A 19,704-nucleotide genomic window follows, 5' to 3' on the forward strand; every position below is an offset into this window, starting at 1 on the left:
ACTACTTAGAGTATTAAAGAAGAAAAAAATCGGTTTATTGAGAGGATGTCAACCATGTACATATTAATGAGGAATTAATAGATGTGGGGTTTTTTCCCCCTGAACTACATGAGTTGCCATGTCATAATGTAGTAGAATCTGAGTTTGATCTTCTGATTGTTAGCCGCCTTCTCTTAGTAAGAAAAACGGTTGCCATTTATTGAGCATATATTATTGCCAAAGTTTTAAGTTTTACTTTTATAGTAACCCTATGATGTACGGATTATTTTCCCATTCTATAGTTGAGGAAGCCAGTAAGAAGTTAGAAAGTAAGCAGCAATTCTATTATTTGATCTTATGTCTTCCTGAAGCAAAAAAAAAGGAAAAATCTTAGCTACTGTGAGAGACCGTTTACTATTTATTTTATATTATTTGATTCCTGCCTTTTTAATAAAGAAACTGATAAAAGACCCAGGAATCAGAGAAATCATCATAAAAGAATTCTGTTTTGTTCTTTTTGAATACATTTAGGGAATTCCTTGGCATGGTTAGTTAGTACTCCAAGCATCCACTGAAGGTCATGGGTTTGATCCCTGGTTGGGAAACAAGATTCCACAAGCTGTGTGATGCAGGAAAAAAAGAAAAAAAAACACTTAAATTTTTAGAGCAACTTTTTTGGTTGTTTTATTTTTTTGTTTTGCCTTTTTTAGAATTTGTTGTCCGCGTTACGGAGAAAGAAGACAAACAGAAAGTGACTGGGGGAAACGCTGTGTGGACAAGTTTGACATTATTGGGATTATTGGAGAGGGAACTTATGGCCAGGTATATAAAGCCAAGGACAAAGACACAGGTAAATAATGCCAAAAAATTCTAGATGTCAGAAGGTTAAAAATTTAGTGGTACTGCTGCTTTAAGTGGATTTAGCAAAAGTAAACTTTGAGTTCTAATTTGGTCTCCAAAAGTTACAAATAGACCAAAATTTTCCAAAAGCATAATATGATTATTACCCTCTAAAAACCTTCCTTCTGGTTGTCCATTGAAAATGTTTTGGGAGATTTAAGAAAAGGTAAAAATAAAATTTGTAAGTTGCTCTTTGTTTGGTAAGGAGTTAGTCCTTGAAAATAAAATGAAGTAGTTGAATTTTTGGTATATTTTAATAATCCAAAATTTTTAGGCCTAATTGAATATTAAATTAAAATTTTAAAGTCATTTAAAAATCAAAGATAAGAAAGGGAACCTGGGGATTAAAAAAAAAACTATAAAATATCTTGCATGTAGCATTAAAGTAGGCATTGTGTTTATCAGAGCAAGAGCATATATTGGTTGATTGATGATGGTGGCCAGAAAATGCTAATTATGATAAAACTGTTTGAATTTGCTGTAACAGGAGAGCTAGTGGCCCTGAAGAAGGTGAGACTGGACAATGAAAAAGAGGGCTTCCCAATCACAGCCATTCGTGAGATCAAAATCCTTCGTCAGCTGATCCACCGAAGTGTTGTTAACATGAAGGAAATTGTCACGGATAAGCAGGATGCACTGGATTTCAAGAAGGACAAAGGTACTAGCAAAGAATCATGTTTCTGTATGGTAGATTGGTACATTTTATTTCCCTTTCTTAGCTTGTTTGCACGTTTGTGTTTTTTAACAGGTTGTACTGAACAAATCCAGCTTCTTTAATTCATATCAAAATTAAGATGTTAATACATTGCTCTTATGCTGAACAGTGCATATTTTATAAAATGTCCGTCCATCCTCATCAGTGTACTCTTACACTTTGAAATGATTGTTAATCATTACAGTTAAGAGTCCTGTAACACCTAATAAGGCGAGCACATAAAAAAATGTAAGATTTTCCTCCAAGCAACATTTTGAAGTGTTCTTTTTGTTTTGTTTTGTTTTTCACAAATTATAATAATAGTAATGAAAGTTAAAACCCAGATTAGACACTTATTCTCAATTTTTCATCCTTCCTTCATTTATGCTGTGCTTAGTCACTCAATCATGTTTTCAACTCTTTGCCACCCCATGGACTATAGCCCGCCAGGTTACTGTATTCATGGGGATTCTCCAGGCAAGAATACTAGAGTGGGTTGCCATGCCCTCCTCCAGGGGATCTTCCCAATCTAGGGTTTAAATCCAGGTCTCCCACATTGCAGGCAGATTCTTTACCATCTGAAGCCACCAGGGAAGCCCAGGAATACTGGAGTGGGTAGCCTAGCCCTTCTCCAGGGGATCTTCCCGACCCAGAACCGGGGTCTCTTGCATTGCAGTCGGATTCTTTACTGGCTGAGCTACTGGGAAGCCCTCCTTCGTTTATATGCATCTTTTTTTTTTTTTTTTTTTAAACGTAGCTTTGTGCTCACAGTTTAAAAAGCAGATATTTCTAAAACAATTTTCTTCAGGTCACATTGTGGTTTTCCTGGATTTGTAACTTGTCTTTGGGCAGTAAGATTGTTGTAGTCTATCTATGACATCCAGCCAACTTCTGTTAAAATAAATCTGAAGATTTAGAAATGGGCAGCTGTAAAGAGATGGCATATTTGAATATACCCTGGGATATTAAGAGAAAATATGATTGAAATACATAAAATTAGAAGGGTATTGGTTAAAGTTAAGTTGTACTTCTTTACAGAGCCTCAGAGATATTAGCATTAAGGGAGTAGTATCTCTTGAGTTTGGTAGAAGTAGTTTTAAAGAAAAGGAAATTCTGCTTAGATAAATTTATGAAAGTTAGATTGGAATAGAATTAAGTATACTAGGTATATTTCTGGGTGTGTTTTTTAACCTTTTCTGATTATAAAAATAATATAAAGATGCATAAGAAAATGTTAATTAGTTGCTTTTGGACAGGTGCTTGCTTTTATCCATATCATTCTGTACTGTATAAGTAATTTACTATATACTGTTCAAATTCTTTTTCTTAAAAAAAAAATCATAAAATAATTGAGGACTTCCTTGGGACTCCATGCTTTCACTGAAGTGGGCACAGGTTCAATCCATGGTCAGGGAAACTAACATGCTGTGCGGAATGGCCAAAAAATAAATTTCTTTTTAATTACAAAAAAATAAGTGAATGAATGGATGTGATGCATACCTATTGTGGAAGAAATGAAAATATAGATGAATAAGAAAAGGGAAATGGCAATCACTTCTCCTCCACTCCCTTCCAGTATACTACCATCCATAGAAGATCACTATATAGTATTAATATTTTGGCATATTTCTTTCTGGTACTTCATAGATATTGTATTTATTTTAACATAACTGAGATCAAGGTGTATTTAGTGTTTTATAACTTGTCATAAGTAATTTCCTGTATCATTAACATGTTTTAATGACTATACGTGAAGATAAATGAATCCAAATTTAATTTCACCAGTCCTTGTTGAGCAATTAGTTGTCAGTTAAAAAAAATATTATAATAGCACTGCATTGAGCATCTTTGCATAAATCTTTGCATTTTGATTTATTTCTTAATATAGTTTCCTAGAAATAGAATTATTTGGTGAAAGGAATTTTCATATTTAATTGTAGATTGCATAATAGTTTATGTCCCACCAGTGAGTCCCATCTCACTTAATCCTCCATAATGTTGAATTTATCTTTTTAAAAAACTGTCATCTGAGGTGAAGTATGAGTGATACCATTATTTTGGATTGCATTTCAGTTTTTTCCCTTGTCTATGAATTTTGCTTATTTTTCTCTTTCTTGAGTTGTCCCTTTGTATCCTTTATCCACTCCTCTTTTGCAATTTTAGTTTTCTTTTTTTGTAGGAGGGCTTAACTAAAGCTAAGGTATACCTTTAATCCAGTGGTTGTTAACTTTTTGATAGTTGTGGACCTTTTAAAATAGCTCATGGATTCATTCTTCAAAAAAATTTAAAATGTTATATGCTATTTCAGAGTCCTTGAAGCCTACCCTCTAGACTAAGAATCCATGCCTTTATGTTACTGAGAGAAGAATTTTAGACCGGATAGAAGGTCTAGTGTTTCTTATGTTACAGAATTTGCCTCTATCATGCACCATGCTGAAAGTGTAAAGATAATGTGTATTTCAAATCTTTTACAATTCTCTTAGCCTTTTACCTACTTTTAAATGTAGGATGTTGAATTGGATGATTCATTTTTCTTTCAATTCTTAAATACTATAAATTTCATTAATAGTCTGCACCTCTGGCATATTATGTGAGTGCTGTTAGCACTTCTGTAAAGACTTCTACAAAAGTAGTCTCAGACAGTGTGTAACAAATGGGCATGGTTGTGTGTTACAAATAAAACTTTTATTTACAGCAGTAGACAGAAGGGATTTTCCCCAAGCAGTCTGTAATTTGCCAACTGATTTAGATCATAAAAGACTAGTTATACAACCTAACTGGGGGAGTTGTCCCCTTCAAGACGTAAGTAGTCCAAAGAGCACCAGACTGTAGGTCAGAAGATTAATTCAAATAGTAGCTTTGTTATTTATTATTAAAATGGGCAAGTTACTCAATTGCTGGAGTTTTCGTTTTTTCATATATAGAATTAAACATCTTTTTCTAGAGAGCTTATGGTCAACTCCAAAATTATATAAAAATTAAGGCATCGTTATTTCAGCATCCTTTTTCTCTTTTCTAAATTTTTTCTTTCATCCTATGTAGGAGCCTTTTACCTTGTATTTGAATATATGGACCATGACTTAATGGGACTTCTGGAATCTGGTTTGGTGCACTTTTCTGAGGACCATATCAAGTCATTCATGAAACAGCTAATGGAAGGATTGGATTACTGTCACAAAAAGAATTTCCTGCATCGGGATATTAAGTGTTCTAACATTTTGCTGAACAACAGGTAACATAGTAACCATATGAGGTTAAGCATTTTCTCCCTCTCTTCTGACACCCTTCTGCTGCTGTTGCTGTTGCTAAGTCGCTTCAGTCGTGTCCGACTCTGTGCGACCCCATAGACGGCAGCCCACCAGGCTCCCCCATCCCTGGGATTCTGTAGGCAAGAGTACTGGAGTGGGTTGCCATTTCCTTCTCCAATGCATTGAAAGTGAAAAGTCAAAGTGAAGTCACTCAGTCATGTCCGACTCTTAGCAACCCCATGGACTACAGCCTACCAGGTTCCTCCATCCATGACACCCTTAGTTTCAGCTAATTAATTAAAGAGTTATAGATAGACCCAATAATGCAGTGTTTGTGTTTATGTACATCTGATGTCTGTACCTTAGGAACAATTTGTGATGGGATACTTTTATCAGCAGAGTCTCAGACTCAGTCTTGGTAAGGAGCTAAAGGAGATAGGATTATAAAGGTATTTTTTATTTTATTTTTAAAGGTTTTTTTAAATGCAAACATTTTAGAGAATCACTCACATCCTACAGGAATATTCAGAGAGCTTTTGCCATAGTTATTAATACTTTTGTGGTCCTAGGCAGATTCGCACACACATTGAGTTAAAGAAATTCTCCTTTGTTTCATTGAGAGAAACCTGCTCTTATAGCTGCTTTTGAGACTTTCTTAGTTATCAAATTTCAGAGTAAACACAGATGCAGTTGGGGACTGACCTTTCTGCCAGCACTTCAGTTCAGTTCAGTTCAGTCACTCAGTCATGTCCGACTCTTTGCAACCCCATGAATTGCAGCACGCCAGGCCTTCCTGTCTGTCACCAACTCCCAGAGTTCACCCAAACTCATGTCCATTGAGTCGGTGATGCCATCCCACCATCTCATCCTCTGTCGTCCCTTTCTCCTCCACTGCCAGCACTTACTCCTGGGTTTTAATAGTATAGGCAGACAGGAATTTGGTAAAGAACAGTGTTAATCCTTCAGAAGTTTTTATCATCTGCTTCCTTCCTCTTTGGCTATTTGCTTAAAGTGAATTGGTGATATCCTTTGTTACTCACAGTAGCCTTGAGTAATAGCCCTACATATTGAGGAATAAAAAGCAAGTCTGGAACCATTGAAATAAGGCCAGTGTTGGTTCTGTAGGTAATTAGGCTGTTCATAACCACCTTTGTCTGATGCAAGGAGATCCAACCAGTCCATCCTAAAGGAGATCAGTCCTGGCTTTTCATTGGAAGGACTGATGTTGAAGCTGTAACTCCAGTACTTTGGCCACCTGATGCAAAGAGCTGACTCCTATGAAAAGACCTTGATGCTGGGAAAGATTGAGGGCAGGAGGAGAAGGGGACGACAGAGGATGAGATGGTTGGATGGCATCACCGACTGAATGGACATGAGTTTGGGTAAACTCTAGGAGTTGGTGATGGACCGGGAGGCCTGGTGTGCTGCAGTTCCTGGGGTCGCAAAGAGTCGGACACAACTGAGCGACTGAACTGAACTGAACTTGTCCGATGCATCCTTTGTATTAAATATTTCTGTTCAGTTCTGTTTAACAAACATTATCTATTAATAGATGGGAATATAGAATGACTATGACATGTTTCCTATCTTTGTGGAGTTGGGTGGCCAACTCTTCAGGGTTGCCCAGGACTGTCCTGGTTTTAGCACCTAAAGTCCCATGTTGGTTGGTCCCTGGAGAGTTGCATTTAGTAGGGAAGCTGAACAAATTGCTTATTTCTGTAAACATTTATTAAACTTCCCCCTACCCCCAGATTTGGGAGCATCTGGGAAGATGTGATTTCAAGGAATGAACAGGAATTTACCAGAAAGAATGACAACAGAGGGTTACATTTCTAGGCAAAAGAGATTGAATTTACAAATTCACATTTACAGATTCACAAAATTTACAAAAGCACATAAATGTGAAAATAACAGCATGTTTGAAAAACTGAAAAAGGAGTCAGTATTGCTAGGGCAAGAAGAGTGAAACACATAATGGCGAGATGAAGCTGGACAGTTGCAAGAAGCCAATTTAAATTTTATTTATAAGAGACAGCCATTAAGAGGTGCTGGTTAATTTTTTGTTTTCAAATTATATAATTAATGCATTTCATTAATTGTCCAAATTACTGTAAAATTATTATTTATACTTAAATACCTTTATGAGATAAAACGTGATATTAAAAGATTCCTTTCTATCACTATATCTGTGACCCACCACAATTCTTATTAAAGCTGCACTTTAAAAACCAGCTATATATACAGTAATAATGCATCAAAAACTTTAATGATGATGGTTATCATCTTTCAGTTTTCTGGACTATAGTTTTAATATACTTTCGTCTGTTCCTTTTGCTCTTCTGTTGAGGGATGTGTCAGGCCAGGAAATAATTGCAGTCCTGCTTGGTGTCCATTCTGGTGGGTCCAGCCCCTCTCTGTCCCTAACTTCCCAAGTTCAGGAAGCTGGTGAGCTTCTAGACTAAAGTGAATTTTCTTTTCAGTTTTCTAAGCAGGCTGCAGGAGTCTCATAGTCTAGTCTGATCCAACCAGCCTCTGCTCTTGCCCATTCAGTGTCTACACGGAGACTTTTGAGTGAGATGGCTTAGAGAGGAGTCCTCAGCTGGATGAAGAAGGGAAAACAGTTGATGAGAGAGGGAGGAGAGGGGGGTTGGGCTTCGTGATGTTTATCTTAATTACACAACTATAAATGAAACCAAATTATTTTAGCTATAGGAGAGACCAATTAGTCTTCTGCTTTAGAAAAATCACTGAATGGTCCCTATATAGGGTGTGGACTAGGGGCACATAGACTTATTAAAAATGTCATAAGAAATGGTCTGAACTTAAACTAACCAAGGCATTGCTAGTAGAGGATGGACAGCATGGACTTGGTAGATCAGCAGACTTGAGAGAGTGAATGGTGGGGAATCAATCAGTGTACTCAAAGATTTCTCACTTGAGAAACTATCTAGATGGGCAGCACAGTGGTCAATATAGGGAATACAGGAAGAATAGGATGCATGAGGTGAAAGGGGAAACCCCATACTATAATATATTCAGGGTACTATAATATATCCAGGGTAGTGATACCAAGTAGGCATATGATCACATGCAAGTTTCAAACTAGCAGTGTAGATTCAGGAGTTACCAAGCATAGAAAAGATATGAGAAGATGAAACCTGAGAAACTGGTCAGATAGATCAGAAGAAAATAAGGAAATATCATGAATGCAAAATTAGCAGGTTTAAGGAATGAGTGGTTATAGATGATGTAAATAGGTTTTAGGACCCAAGAAGAGAATAAAAAAGGTGAGTGGTAAAAGTGTGGGGTAAGTGGGTGGGTAGCATAATTAGTGGGAAGGTGATTGTAGTTGTGACTTTAATTGTTTTTGTTAATTTTTTATGAAGGATGCAGAGCTTTGAGCATGTTTAAATGCTAAGGAAAATGAAAGTCAATAAAGAGGGGAAAGTTGATGATTCAGGAAAGAACCAAAGTAATTTAAAGGATTGAGATTTTAGAGGAGATGGCATCAAAGCCAGAGGTGGTAGTATGGATTATCCTTGAACAGGAAAAGAGATTGACACATTTTTTCTGTAATTGAAGGAAAGGGAGAAAACAAGGTTAGAGGTGTAAATAAGTATAGGTAAAACAATGTTAAATAGCTCCCACCTAACAGATGACATGTTTCCAGTGAAAAAGGTTATCTACTGAGAGTAAGAGGGTGTGGGGATGGATTAGGAAATAAACTAGGTTCTGGTAATATTTAGGTCTAGCCTAATTTTCCATAGCCATATATCTGTTGCTTTTTTTAAAATATATTTTATCATTTCCACCATCTTTTTAAAATTTTTATTTATTTAAATTTAATTAATTGTTGATTTTATTCATTTATTTAGCTGTACTGGGTCTTTGTTGCTACACCTGGACTTTCTCTAGTTGCACTGTGCAGTGGCTACTGTCTAGCTGCACTGTGCAGGCTTCTCACTGTGGTGGCTTCTCTGGTTGCGGAGTGTGGGCTTAGTAGTTGTGGTGGACAGGCTTAGTTGCTCTGCTGCAAATGGAATCATCCCAGAGCAAGTATTAAACCCGTGTTCCCTGCATTGGCAGGCTGATTCTTAAACCACTGGATCACCGAGAAAGTGCCTCTATTGCCATTTTAACTTTTAAGTCGTACCATAGTAGAATTTCCCTTGAGTCTTGGGGTCAAAGTAAGGATGCCAAGGAATTTGAGGAACCCTTTTTGTCTCAATATAGGAGTCAAGACAGCTATGTCTTTCCTTTTTGCTTTTCTCAAAAATTGCTTATAAATTGAACTTAAAATGTGATGAGGTATGGGACAAGTGGGTAAGGTGCCCATAATCTTTACTAGGAATGTTGAGTTGATTTAATGTAAAATTTTGTTGGTAGTAGTTACCTGGCTTTAATATTTTGTCCTATTGCTCAGATTTTGAGGAGCACCTCATAGAATAGCCTTTTCCCCCCTCTTCTATCTCATTTTTCTGCTAGATCTGAGCTATCAAACACCTGAGATATCCCCAGTCCTTTAAAAAAAGTCAACTGGCTTTTCATTCCCCAAGAGGTAACACAAACTGTACACAAAAATTGAGATAGGTATGATTAATCCAATAGTTAATTATAGTTTAAATAGTTTCCCAGAATTTTGTGTTGCATTTTATTAAAATATTACTTGATTCAATGTCAAAGGAAGGATATTTAGCAGAGTGAAACATGGATGTGGTCTCTTTAACATTAACATTATATAACAATTAACATTTTGCTGTAGTTGCTCCCTTGCTTTTCTGCCTTACTTATTTTAAAGTAAATTACATCAGGATGTTTGACTCTAAATCTCTGACAAAATTATTATATATTATTTTCTAACAGTCCATATTTTATATTTTTTCAGTTATGTCAAAAATATCTTTTGTAGGGATTTCCTGGAAGTCCAGTGGTTAGGACTTGGCACTTTTGCTGTTGTTGCCCAGATTCAGTCCCTGGTCGGGGAACTAAGATCCAGCAAGCCCCATGGCGTGGCCAGAATAAAAAAACAGTCTTTTGTGGAGCTAATTTGTTCAAACCAGAATCAATCAGGGATTATGAATTAGATTTAGTTGTTAGGCCTCTTAAATCTCCCTTAATCTGAAATAGCCCATTCAATTTTTTCCCAACCGTAAGTATTTAATCTAGCAGGCTCTAGTCACTTTTGTTTGCCAAGAAGTAAAAGAAATATTTAGTTAAGGAATCAAATCCAAAAACATAATAGTAGTCTTAAAAAAAACTCCCTTAGGCTTTGCGGAGTGGTGTGGTCAAAGAAACTTAATCTGGGAGAGTTACCATTAAGAGCAGAACTAAAAGGTTAAAATTCATTTTTGTAATTCCTTTAACTCCTAAATTAGCACTTAACTTTTATATTTTTGGTCTCATCTTGTTGCATGTGGGATCTTAGTTCCCCGATGAGGAATTGAACCTGTGCCCTCTGAAGCAGAAACTCCGAGTCTTAACTGCTGGACTGTCAGGGAAGTTCCAGCACTTGACTTTTTAAGTGTAATTTGGAAGCTCCTGTTGTTACTTATGAAAATAATTATTTTTGTTTTACAGTGGTCAGATCAAACTAGCAGATTTTGGACTTGCTCGGCTCTATAATTCTGAAGAGAGGTGAGTCATTCATCAAAATTACATATGGGAAATAGGAAAAAGTCCTTTTTATTCTTGGATATGCTAGTATTCTGTAAATTGCAGTAACTGAAGAGTTCCATAATTTTCTAAATGTGTTACCACCTAGATTTCAGACACTTAATTCTTTCTGAATTCTTGAACCTGCTTTAGACTGAAATAAATCAACCCAAATTGGAATGGAAGTTATTTCTTCATCATCTTCTGTCCAGTTTACTTTTGAACTGTTGGGTTGCTATGGAGCTGTTTTGATGATCCCATCTCCAATTGACAGCTGTTTTAATTTGCATTTAATTATATAAGTATTTTTCATCAGAAACCATTATAAATTTATGTCATGGTTGTATTTTACTTTTCAGCCGTCCTTATACAAACAAAGTTATTACTCTGTGGTACCGACCTCCAGAACTTCTGCTGGGAGAGGAGCGTTATACACCAGCGATAGATGTTTGGAGCTGTGGGTAAGATTCCTTTCATCTTTTGTTTGTAACTCACATACTGATGAACTTGTATCGTGTTTTATCTCTCCATTTGTTTTTTTGCAGCTCTTCTTTAAGTTCAGAAGGATAGGGATCAACTTTTAGCCAGAGTTCAAAGAAATCTGTGAAATATTTCTTAATATCAGACACATAGTTTCAAATAAGATTCATAGACTGCAATTGATATCTCATCTTTTAATTATAGATTCCCCCTCCATCTCTCTTAGGTCCCCCCTCCTTATAATTTTTTTTTTTAGAAGAAATTGGTTTACTTGTCCTATAGAGTTTCTCACCATCTAGACTTTGCTGATTATTGCATCTTCATGGTGATTTTTTTTGCATAGTTCTCTATTTTTATTTCCTATAAATTGTAGGTGAGTGCAGGTCTGATTCCCAATACCCACTGACCCTGAAACTATTTTACAGGTGGTTTTATATACTTCTGACAGATCACATAGTTACTTGTATATCCTAGTTGGGGGTAGAAAGCGGTGGGAGCCTCTTGTCCAGAGTACAGGCAATAACTGGGTGCATTATCTGTAGAAAATTTAAAAACAATTTTTAAAAATTCATTGCAAATTAGTCAACTTTTATTATCCTCTTACACAGGCAGTTCTAAACAATGTCTAATAAAATATTCATCCCTATTGGAGTGGAGTTACATGTACACACACCACTTTATGTAATAATATATAATTGTCTCGTTTGGAAGTGTTGTTAGCTATTAGTGGTCTGCATCCATCAATTCATTTGGGATTTTTGTGGTATGATATTCTAATCATTTCATTCTTTCTTGGAATAAAGAAAGGTTATCTATTTGGCTAACCTTGGGTACAAATGATATTGAAAAGGCTTAATTAGGAAGTTACCTGGCAGTCCAGTGGTTAAGACTCCACATTTTCACTGGTGAGAGCATGCGTTCAGCCCCAAGTCGGGGAGCTGAAATTCCACAAGCCACCTGGGTGGGGCCAAAAAAAAAGTTTTTTAAAGGGTTTTATTAACGGTTTAAATCTTTCATTTTATTTACTAGTTCTCAAAATAATAAGGTAGCTTACTGTTATCCTCCAAAGATGACCAAAGAAGAGGTTGTTTGGGGTTTGGGTTTTAGTGTCATTAGGAACTCATGGATTTAAACATATTTGACATGTTTTAATTCATTAGAGTTATCATCCTTATTCCTCTTCAAACTGTCTAGACTTCAGTCATTGGGAGTTTATTCAGGTTAATTCTTGGGACCTTTTGACTCAACCATAGTGGAATTGATAGCCTCTATTGTTTTCTGGTTCTAGTCTCATCTAGTTCATTTCCTGCCACAGACCTGGAATTGGCCATTTCTCTTAAGGTGTCCTTTTAGTAGAAAATTATATTTAGAGACCACAGTTTGTATGTTAGGGGCATAGACATTTTAAATGGGTCATGTTAGTTAATTGTTTCTTAAGCTGTATTATTTATGCACACTGACCTTGACCTCCATACTTTAGGATTCTGACACATATACTAAACAGGGAGCATACCACTTTTTTCCATTCTTTCTCTCCTCTATTAATGTCATTCGTTCAAAGGAGAACTACGGGGCTTTTATTTCAAAATTGAAAAGGGTGATGGAGAAAGAGCTTAATTTCTGTAGTAGCCTACCCAACTCAAATGAAGCTTTAGTTAAATTTTACTGACTCAAGCTGGGTGTGTTTGTGTTCTGGACTATTTGCTTTAACAGTATTAGCTTTTAAATTGTCACAGCTAGGCTGTAAAGTTAACGCCCCATTAAGATGCACAGGGAAAGTTCATAGCTCTGTTGGTATTTCTGTGCAATCTACCACCTCAGTGCAGTAGCCAAGTGTTGATTACATAACAATGTCTTCCTCACTGAAGGACTAGAAACTGAAAACACAAAAACACAGTTGCAAATTAAAATTGTAGAAAATTATGCTTTCTTTAAAAGCTCAGTGACTCATTGAACTGAGATTTTGCTTGACTTTTGATGTGCACTTAATACTTTGTTGATTGTGGTAGTCTCTCTGAAGATGTTTTTGTGGGATGTTCTTGGCAGAATTAATCGATGGAGCAGAGCAGTTCAGGGTGAAAATCAAGGGAGAAACCACACAGACTAGTACAACACATTGTACCTAGAGTCTGTAAACTCAGCAGGGTTGTTCTTTCTGTGTTTTATTTTACCTGTTGTGATAACACTGTATTTGGAATTTGATTTGGCAGTTAATATTAGAAACAAATTTTGCTTATGCTTTTTTTCTCTGGATAAGGTTTGAGAAATTATTGGAAGTAAGAATTTGAGGTTAACAAATGCTTAAAGAAAGTTGCTGATAACTTTAAAAGCTACATTTGTTTGCTTTCTCAAATTTTGTCAAGCTAAAGAATTTCAAAGTTAAACTGTATTATAGTCATCCCTCCGTGCCCACAGCAGGGTTGGTTCTAGGACCCCCTGCACACAAAATCCTGGGGATGCTCAAGTGTGTTATATTAAATAGTGTAGTATTTACATATAGCCTACACACAGCCTCCCACATATCCTCCACTGTATTTTCAATAATCTCTGATTACTTATAATACCTAAACACTGTAAATGCTCCAATAGTTGCCAGCGTGGCAAATTTAAGTTTTGATTTTTTGAAACTTTCTGGAATTTATTTTCTGAATATTTTCAGTTCATGGTTGGTTTAATCTGTGGATATGGTACCTACAGATATGGAGGGCTGACTGTAAACACTGGTTTCAGAAGTATTTGTAAATAAATCTCATTTCAGAACACAGGCCAGAAAAGAGATTTGTTGTCCTTTTTTTTTTTTTTCTTTCCTCACATTTTGAAAAAAATATTTCAGGTATAAAAAAGTATAGAGTATTGATGTAATTTTTTTCATGTTTTAAATTTATTTTGAAATAATTAGAAAAGATACTAGGATAGTACAAAGAATGTTAGTATAGTCTTTATTCAGATTTACTATTTTTTTTAACCTTTCAATTGAGATTTATAATAAACTGCATATATTTAACGTGTATAATTTAAGTTTTGACATTGGTAAAACCATCACCACAACCAAAGTAATGTGCTGCAAAATTATCCGTGTGTTCCTTTGTAGTCCCTCTTTACTGTCCACATCATCCCATTCCCCACACCCACTCTTCTGCTCGCTCTTTAGATTGATTTATATTTCTAGAATTTTGTGGTAAACAGAAGCATAATGTACATGTTCTTTTTTCACATTGGCAGCTTTTACTCAACATAATTATTTTAAGATTATTTATGTTAGTTTTACTGATTTTTAACTTGCCACATTTCCTTCTTTAAATAATTTTATTTATTTATTTTTGGCTGTGCTGGGACTTATTGGTGCATGGGCTTTTCTCTAGTTGGGACTAGCGGGGGCTAGTCTCTAGTGCAGTGCTCAGGCTTCTCATCGTGGTGGTTTCTAATGGGCTTCAGTACTTGCGGCTCCCAGACTCTAGAGCACAGTGTCAGTGATTGTGGTGCAAAGGCTTAGTTGCTCTGCAGCATGTGGGATCTTCTCAGATCAGAAATTGAACCTGTGACTCCTGCGTTGATCAGCAGGCAGATTTTTTTGCCACTGAGCCACCAGGGAAGCCCTACATTTCTTTTATATTCATATATTTTATACCTATATATGTGTGTGTGTTGTATGTATATATAATATATATATGTACTTATATGTAATATAACATACAGTATATTCATAGAATAAAATGTATGTTTGTATATGTGTACTATATATATATTTTTTTTTCCAGAACCATTTGAAAGTAATTTTATATGGTAGTGGTGGTGGTGTAGTTGCTAAAGCATGTCTAACTCTTGTGACCCCACAGACTGTAGCCCGCCAGGCTCCTCTGTCCATGGTATTTCCCAGGGAAGAACACTGGAATGGGTTGCCATTTCCTTCTCCAGTAGTTCTGTATATTCACACACTAATTTTGTCAGTACGCTCATAATGTCCTGGCAACGATACCTCATGTAATAGAGGATCCAGTTTAGTAGCACATATTACATTTAGTTTTCATTCTTAATCTGGAACAGTTACTTGGCTTTTTTTCGGTTTTGATTTTGGCTGAAATTTAAGTTTTGTTAATTTAAAATATTAGTTGCAGGTATACAACATAATGATTCAGAATTTTTGTAGATTATATTCCATTTCAAGTTACTGTAAAATATTGACTGTATTCCTGTCCTTGTAGCTTATTTATTTTATACATAGTCTCCTACCCCTAGATTGCTCTTTTCCAGTTTCTTCTCCCCACTGGTAATCATTAGTTTTTTCCCTATATCTGTGAGTTTGTTTCTTCTTTGTTACATTCTTTCATTCGTTTTATTTTTTAGATTATACATATAAATGGTAATATACTGTATTTGTCTGAATTATTTCACTTAAGCATAATACCCTCTAGGTCCATCCATGTTGCAGATGGCAGAATTTCATTCTTTCATATTTCAGAAGTGTTCTTTTTACGGTATTACATTTGTACTCACATGAACCCTGCTTACCTTTTTCTGGCGATGTTGCTTTGGTCACTTAGCTAAGGTGTTGTTTTCTTTACTACTAAATAGTTACTAGTTTTCCTTTTATAATTAGTAAATAATTTATCGAGAGATACTTGGAGACTGTGTAAATATGTCAATATAGTTTTGAAAGGCCTTTTCAAAATGGTGAAAGAATTTAAGCATATTTGAAAGTCCTGTTGAAACTGATTCTAACTGATGACAATGAACTTTACAAATATAATGTCAAGAGGGCTGTATATAGTGCCCATTCTGCAGAGCAGATGAAGAAAAAGGCTAATATTATTCTTATTGGAATTGCTCAGCATCTTTGTAAAATTGAAGTGAGGAGTTTTTTAGTGTTTAGCTATTTCCTTAAATTTACAGTGGAATTGGTAGAAAAAGGACTCTTGACTCCTTTTTTCTTTATTTTTTTACCACATTATGTGACACATAGGATCTTAGTTCCCCCACCAGGGATTAAGCACATGCCCCCTACATTGGAAGCACAGAGTCTTAACCACTGGACTACCAGGAAAGTCCCTTGACTTCTTGTTTCTACTTATAGACTGTCTTTTATAGGTGGCAAAAATTTGATCTACCAGCAAATCTTAATCTTTAATATTATTTTCACCATAAGAATTATTTTCTTTTATGAAAGTCAGGCCCTTAGTTTTGGGCTTTTTTAGTATATTAGATGCAACCTGATACACTATAAAAGTTTATTGAAATACACTTTAAATAAGCTCCAGGGATTTCTCTTCTGACCTCTCAATTTTATTCTTTCTAGGTGCATTCTTGGGGAACTATTCACAAAGAAGCCTATTTTTCAAGCCAATCTGGAACTGGCTCAGCTAGAACTGATCAGGTATAGCTGTGTATGTGCTCTGAGTGCCCAAGGTTGATCAGTAATCTCATCCTCTAATTTCTAATACTTTTCATTCATTCTACTAAATGATTTTATGCTCCTTATGTCCAAGTAAGTTTCTCTTCAGTCAGGTTTACCATATATTTTGTCATGGGCTGTATACAAAAAGTGTGTATGTATGTATATGTATGTATGTGTATATATATATATATATATATACACACACACACACACACACACATACATACTTATATATATAAGTAACTGTATTTCAGTTACTTAATTTGCATAGTTTTTATTAGTTCTTCATGTAAAAGCATGCTGTTTTCAGAGTAGTTGTTTATTCTTATTTAGGTTAGATTAAGATCAACTTTATTCGGCAAACATTCATTGAGCCTATTCTCTAACAAATTCCTATCACTGTTTAACTTTAGGATTCAGAAATAGGTCCCTGCCTTCAAAGAACTCAGAGTTTAGTAAGTGATGCATCATGTAAACAGATAGTTATAAAAAAGAGCCTTTAATAGAGGGTTTGGGTAAGGTCTGGGATTGGGATGGAATTTGAATTTTGTTTTTTTGTTTTGTTTTGCAATAAGATTAAAGAGAAGAATATGACAAGCTAAGATACACTTTTTTTAAAAGGTAGTGTATAACCCATTATGTGTTATGCAGTAAACTCAGTTTTCCATTAGAATTCCAGTCTTAAGCTCTCCTCTGCTAGTTCAACAAGGATGTTATAGGACCAGTTCAGCTCTTTGAAATTAATGCTAACTGAACAGAACAAAACTGGTAATGAAAATGTATGTGGGACATTAAGAACATGTTTTACAAAGCCGAATATGTGATTCATTTTAGACTATTGTGCCAGTATTTTCTCATTACTATTTTTTAACCAACTCCTCTGTCCTTAAAGCAGTGAGGTCAGGTTTTACCTCTCTGCATGCCTTTTAGTTTAATAAGCCAAAAGCCCCCATACCTGAGCAGGTAATCATTTCTGCTTCTAGAATTGCTAAAATTTATAATGCTCACTCAATTCCTTGTTCTTGCTTTTTGCTTTGTTTTCAGTCGACTCTGTGGTAGCCCTTGTCCAGCTGTGTGGCCTGATGTTATCAAGCTGCCCTACTTCAATACAATGAAACCGAAGAAGCAATATAGAAGGCGCCTACGAGAAGAATTCTCTTTGTGAGTTTGACAAATACGTACATCTGTTTGCTTATGTGTTTGGCTGTTGTTTGGACTTAGCTTTTTCCTGTCCTGGGGAATTAGTGCTATCCCAGTTTATTATGCCAACACACTGTAGGAAAACATTTTATTTTTGAGCATTATGAGTTTCATCATAGTCTTGCATTCAAGGCTTCATGTTTTCTACCTGTGGTACTATTGCATTTCTTGAATCCTGTGTAGAAGCAAATCTGCTTTCTTGTTTAGCCAGGTTCCAACTCCCTTCCCATGGTTTTTACATGGAGTTGGAAATTCAGAGACCTTTGGCATAAAGTTACAGGCTTAAGAACTGGAGTCATTGTGAACTTGTTCTTTTGCTCTTCCTTTCCACAGCATTCCTTCAGCAGCACTTGATTTACTCGACCACATGCTGACGTTAGATCCTAGCAAACGTTGTACAGCTGAACAGACTCTACAGAGTGATTTCCTTAAAGATGTTGAGCTCAGCAAAATGGATCCTCCAGAGTAAGTGGTGGTGGCCTTGTAGTGACTCTAAACCTGAGAAACTAAAAATAATAGATTTTTTAAAAAAGAAGCTGCAGTGGCCAACCAAATAGAGAGGTTTTTAAACAATTTCATCTTTTTTAATTCCTTATATCTGCAATGATCATGTTACCCCATATGTGCAAGAACAGTCCTAATTTTATGTATTTATTTTTTAAAATATTTATTTGTTTGGCTGCACCAGGTCTTAGTTGTGGCATGTGGGATCTTTAGTTGTGGCATGAGAACTCCTGGTTGTGGCATGTGAGATCTAGTTTTCTGACCAGGGATCGAACCAGTAGTTTATCTATCAGGCCATATGTCCTGAATTTTTATATAGAAAACATGGTCTCTGAATGTGTCTTTCTTCTATCAGAATTTTATTAATTTTCTCTATTGTTTGGGATCCTCAGAGGTTCTACACTCCCCATCTCACATTCTGATAGAAACCTTTGGACTTTCACTGACAGCATTATAACTTTCACGTCCGAGTTTACGGGCATTTCTTTCTTATAGGAATACTGTATCTTAAATGTATGAGATGTTAGTATATGAACAGGTAATAACTACAAATCTGATAATCCAAAGAAATATCTTAATTCATTTATTGTGTTTGAATTTTGATGCATTGAATGTGGCTGAAGTATGTAAGCTTTTTAGCAAAAATTGGAAATTTTGGCTGTGGTAATCTGTGTTGTGGTAAGATTTAACTTACTGGAATTTATTGAGTATTGGAAAGTCCAGAAATGTATTAAACCTCACAAATGAAAATATTCGGTCATGGAAATTCAGTGGTCAGAAAGAAAAAAGAACCAGTTTTTTGGTCCTTAGAGACCAAGTAACACAAAACTGATTTTACACAGAGATGGTTTAATTACAGTGTGCTCATGTGGTTCCAAGATTTAAATTACTACCTTGCCTGGGCTTTTTGTAAATATTAAGAAGGCAGTCACCTTTGTTCTGTTTATTCCCTATTAAAATTTGACCAAGAAAAAAAAAGTCTCCTTAATTTTTGTTATGCTAAGCACAAACAGTTATGAAACTTAACCATTTGACTGGAATATGGACATTTTTATAGAGCAGGTGTGTCTCTGTTATTAGCAAGATCTTCATTTCTCACTGTAGAAAGAAATCCTTTGGGCATTTGGATCTTTAGTTCTTCAGACTACCATATGCCGTGATTCTATTTACGTTGCTGCTGTTTACTAACTTTTCTGGTTATTTTAATATTTTCTTTATCCTTTCCATTTCCCCTTGCTCTTTGCCTTCCCATTTTAATCTCTTGTTCCTCCATTCGCTCAGTAGTGCACATTCCCACACACATTTCCCCTTTTGTCTTTTTCCAGCCTCCCCCACTGGCAGGATTGCCATGAATTATGGAGTAAGAAACGGCGACGGCAGCGACAAAGTGGTGTTTTGGTAGAAGAGCCACCTCCACCCAAAGCCTCTCGAAAAGAAACTATCTCAGGGACAAGTGCTGAGCCTGTAAAGAACAGCAGCCCAGCACCACCTCAGCCTGCTCCTGGCAAGGTGGAACCTGGGGCTGGGGATGCAATAGGTCAGTGCTGGGAAGGAGCCTTTGTGCTTTTATTAAGCACTTGGCAGATTTTGAAGGTCAAGTGTAAGGATTTGTGTCTGTGCGTGTGTTTTAATTTTTAGCCACTGAAAAATTAGTA

General features: G+C 35.8%; 1 protein-coding gene across 2 annotated transcripts in view; it reads left to right on the forward strand.

The window, feature by feature from the left end:
• CDK12 (cyclin dependent kinase 12) overlaps nucleotides 1-19,704 on the forward strand; it is a 40,851-nt gene that overhangs the window by 13,697 nt on the left and 7,450 nt on the right. For both annotated transcript variants that reach the window (XM_068976067.1, XM_068976068.1), the window contains exons 4-12: nucleotides 690-829; nucleotides 1,367-1,537; nucleotides 4,616-4,805; nucleotides 10,399-10,455; nucleotides 10,833-10,934; nucleotides 16,247-16,324; nucleotides 17,390-17,506; nucleotides 17,879-18,010; nucleotides 19,375-19,586. In XM_068976067.1, coding sequence (XP_068832168.1) covers nucleotides 690-829; nucleotides 1,367-1,537; nucleotides 4,616-4,805; nucleotides 10,399-10,455; nucleotides 10,833-10,934; nucleotides 16,247-16,324; nucleotides 17,390-17,506; nucleotides 17,879-18,010; nucleotides 19,375-19,586 — 1,199 coding nt within the window. The remainder of the gene's footprint in view (nucleotides 1-689; nucleotides 830-1,366; nucleotides 1,538-4,615; nucleotides 4,806-10,398; nucleotides 10,456-10,832; nucleotides 10,935-16,246; nucleotides 16,325-17,389; nucleotides 17,507-17,878; nucleotides 18,011-19,374; nucleotides 19,587-19,704) is intronic.

The sequence above is a fragment of the Capricornis sumatraensis genome, chromosome 8, assembly GCF_032405125.1.
Source record: "Capricornis sumatraensis isolate serow.1 chromosome 8, serow.2, whole genome shotgun sequence".
NCBI classification, from domain to species: domain Eukaryota; kingdom Metazoa; phylum Chordata; class Mammalia; order Artiodactyla; family Bovidae; genus Capricornis; species Capricornis sumatraensis.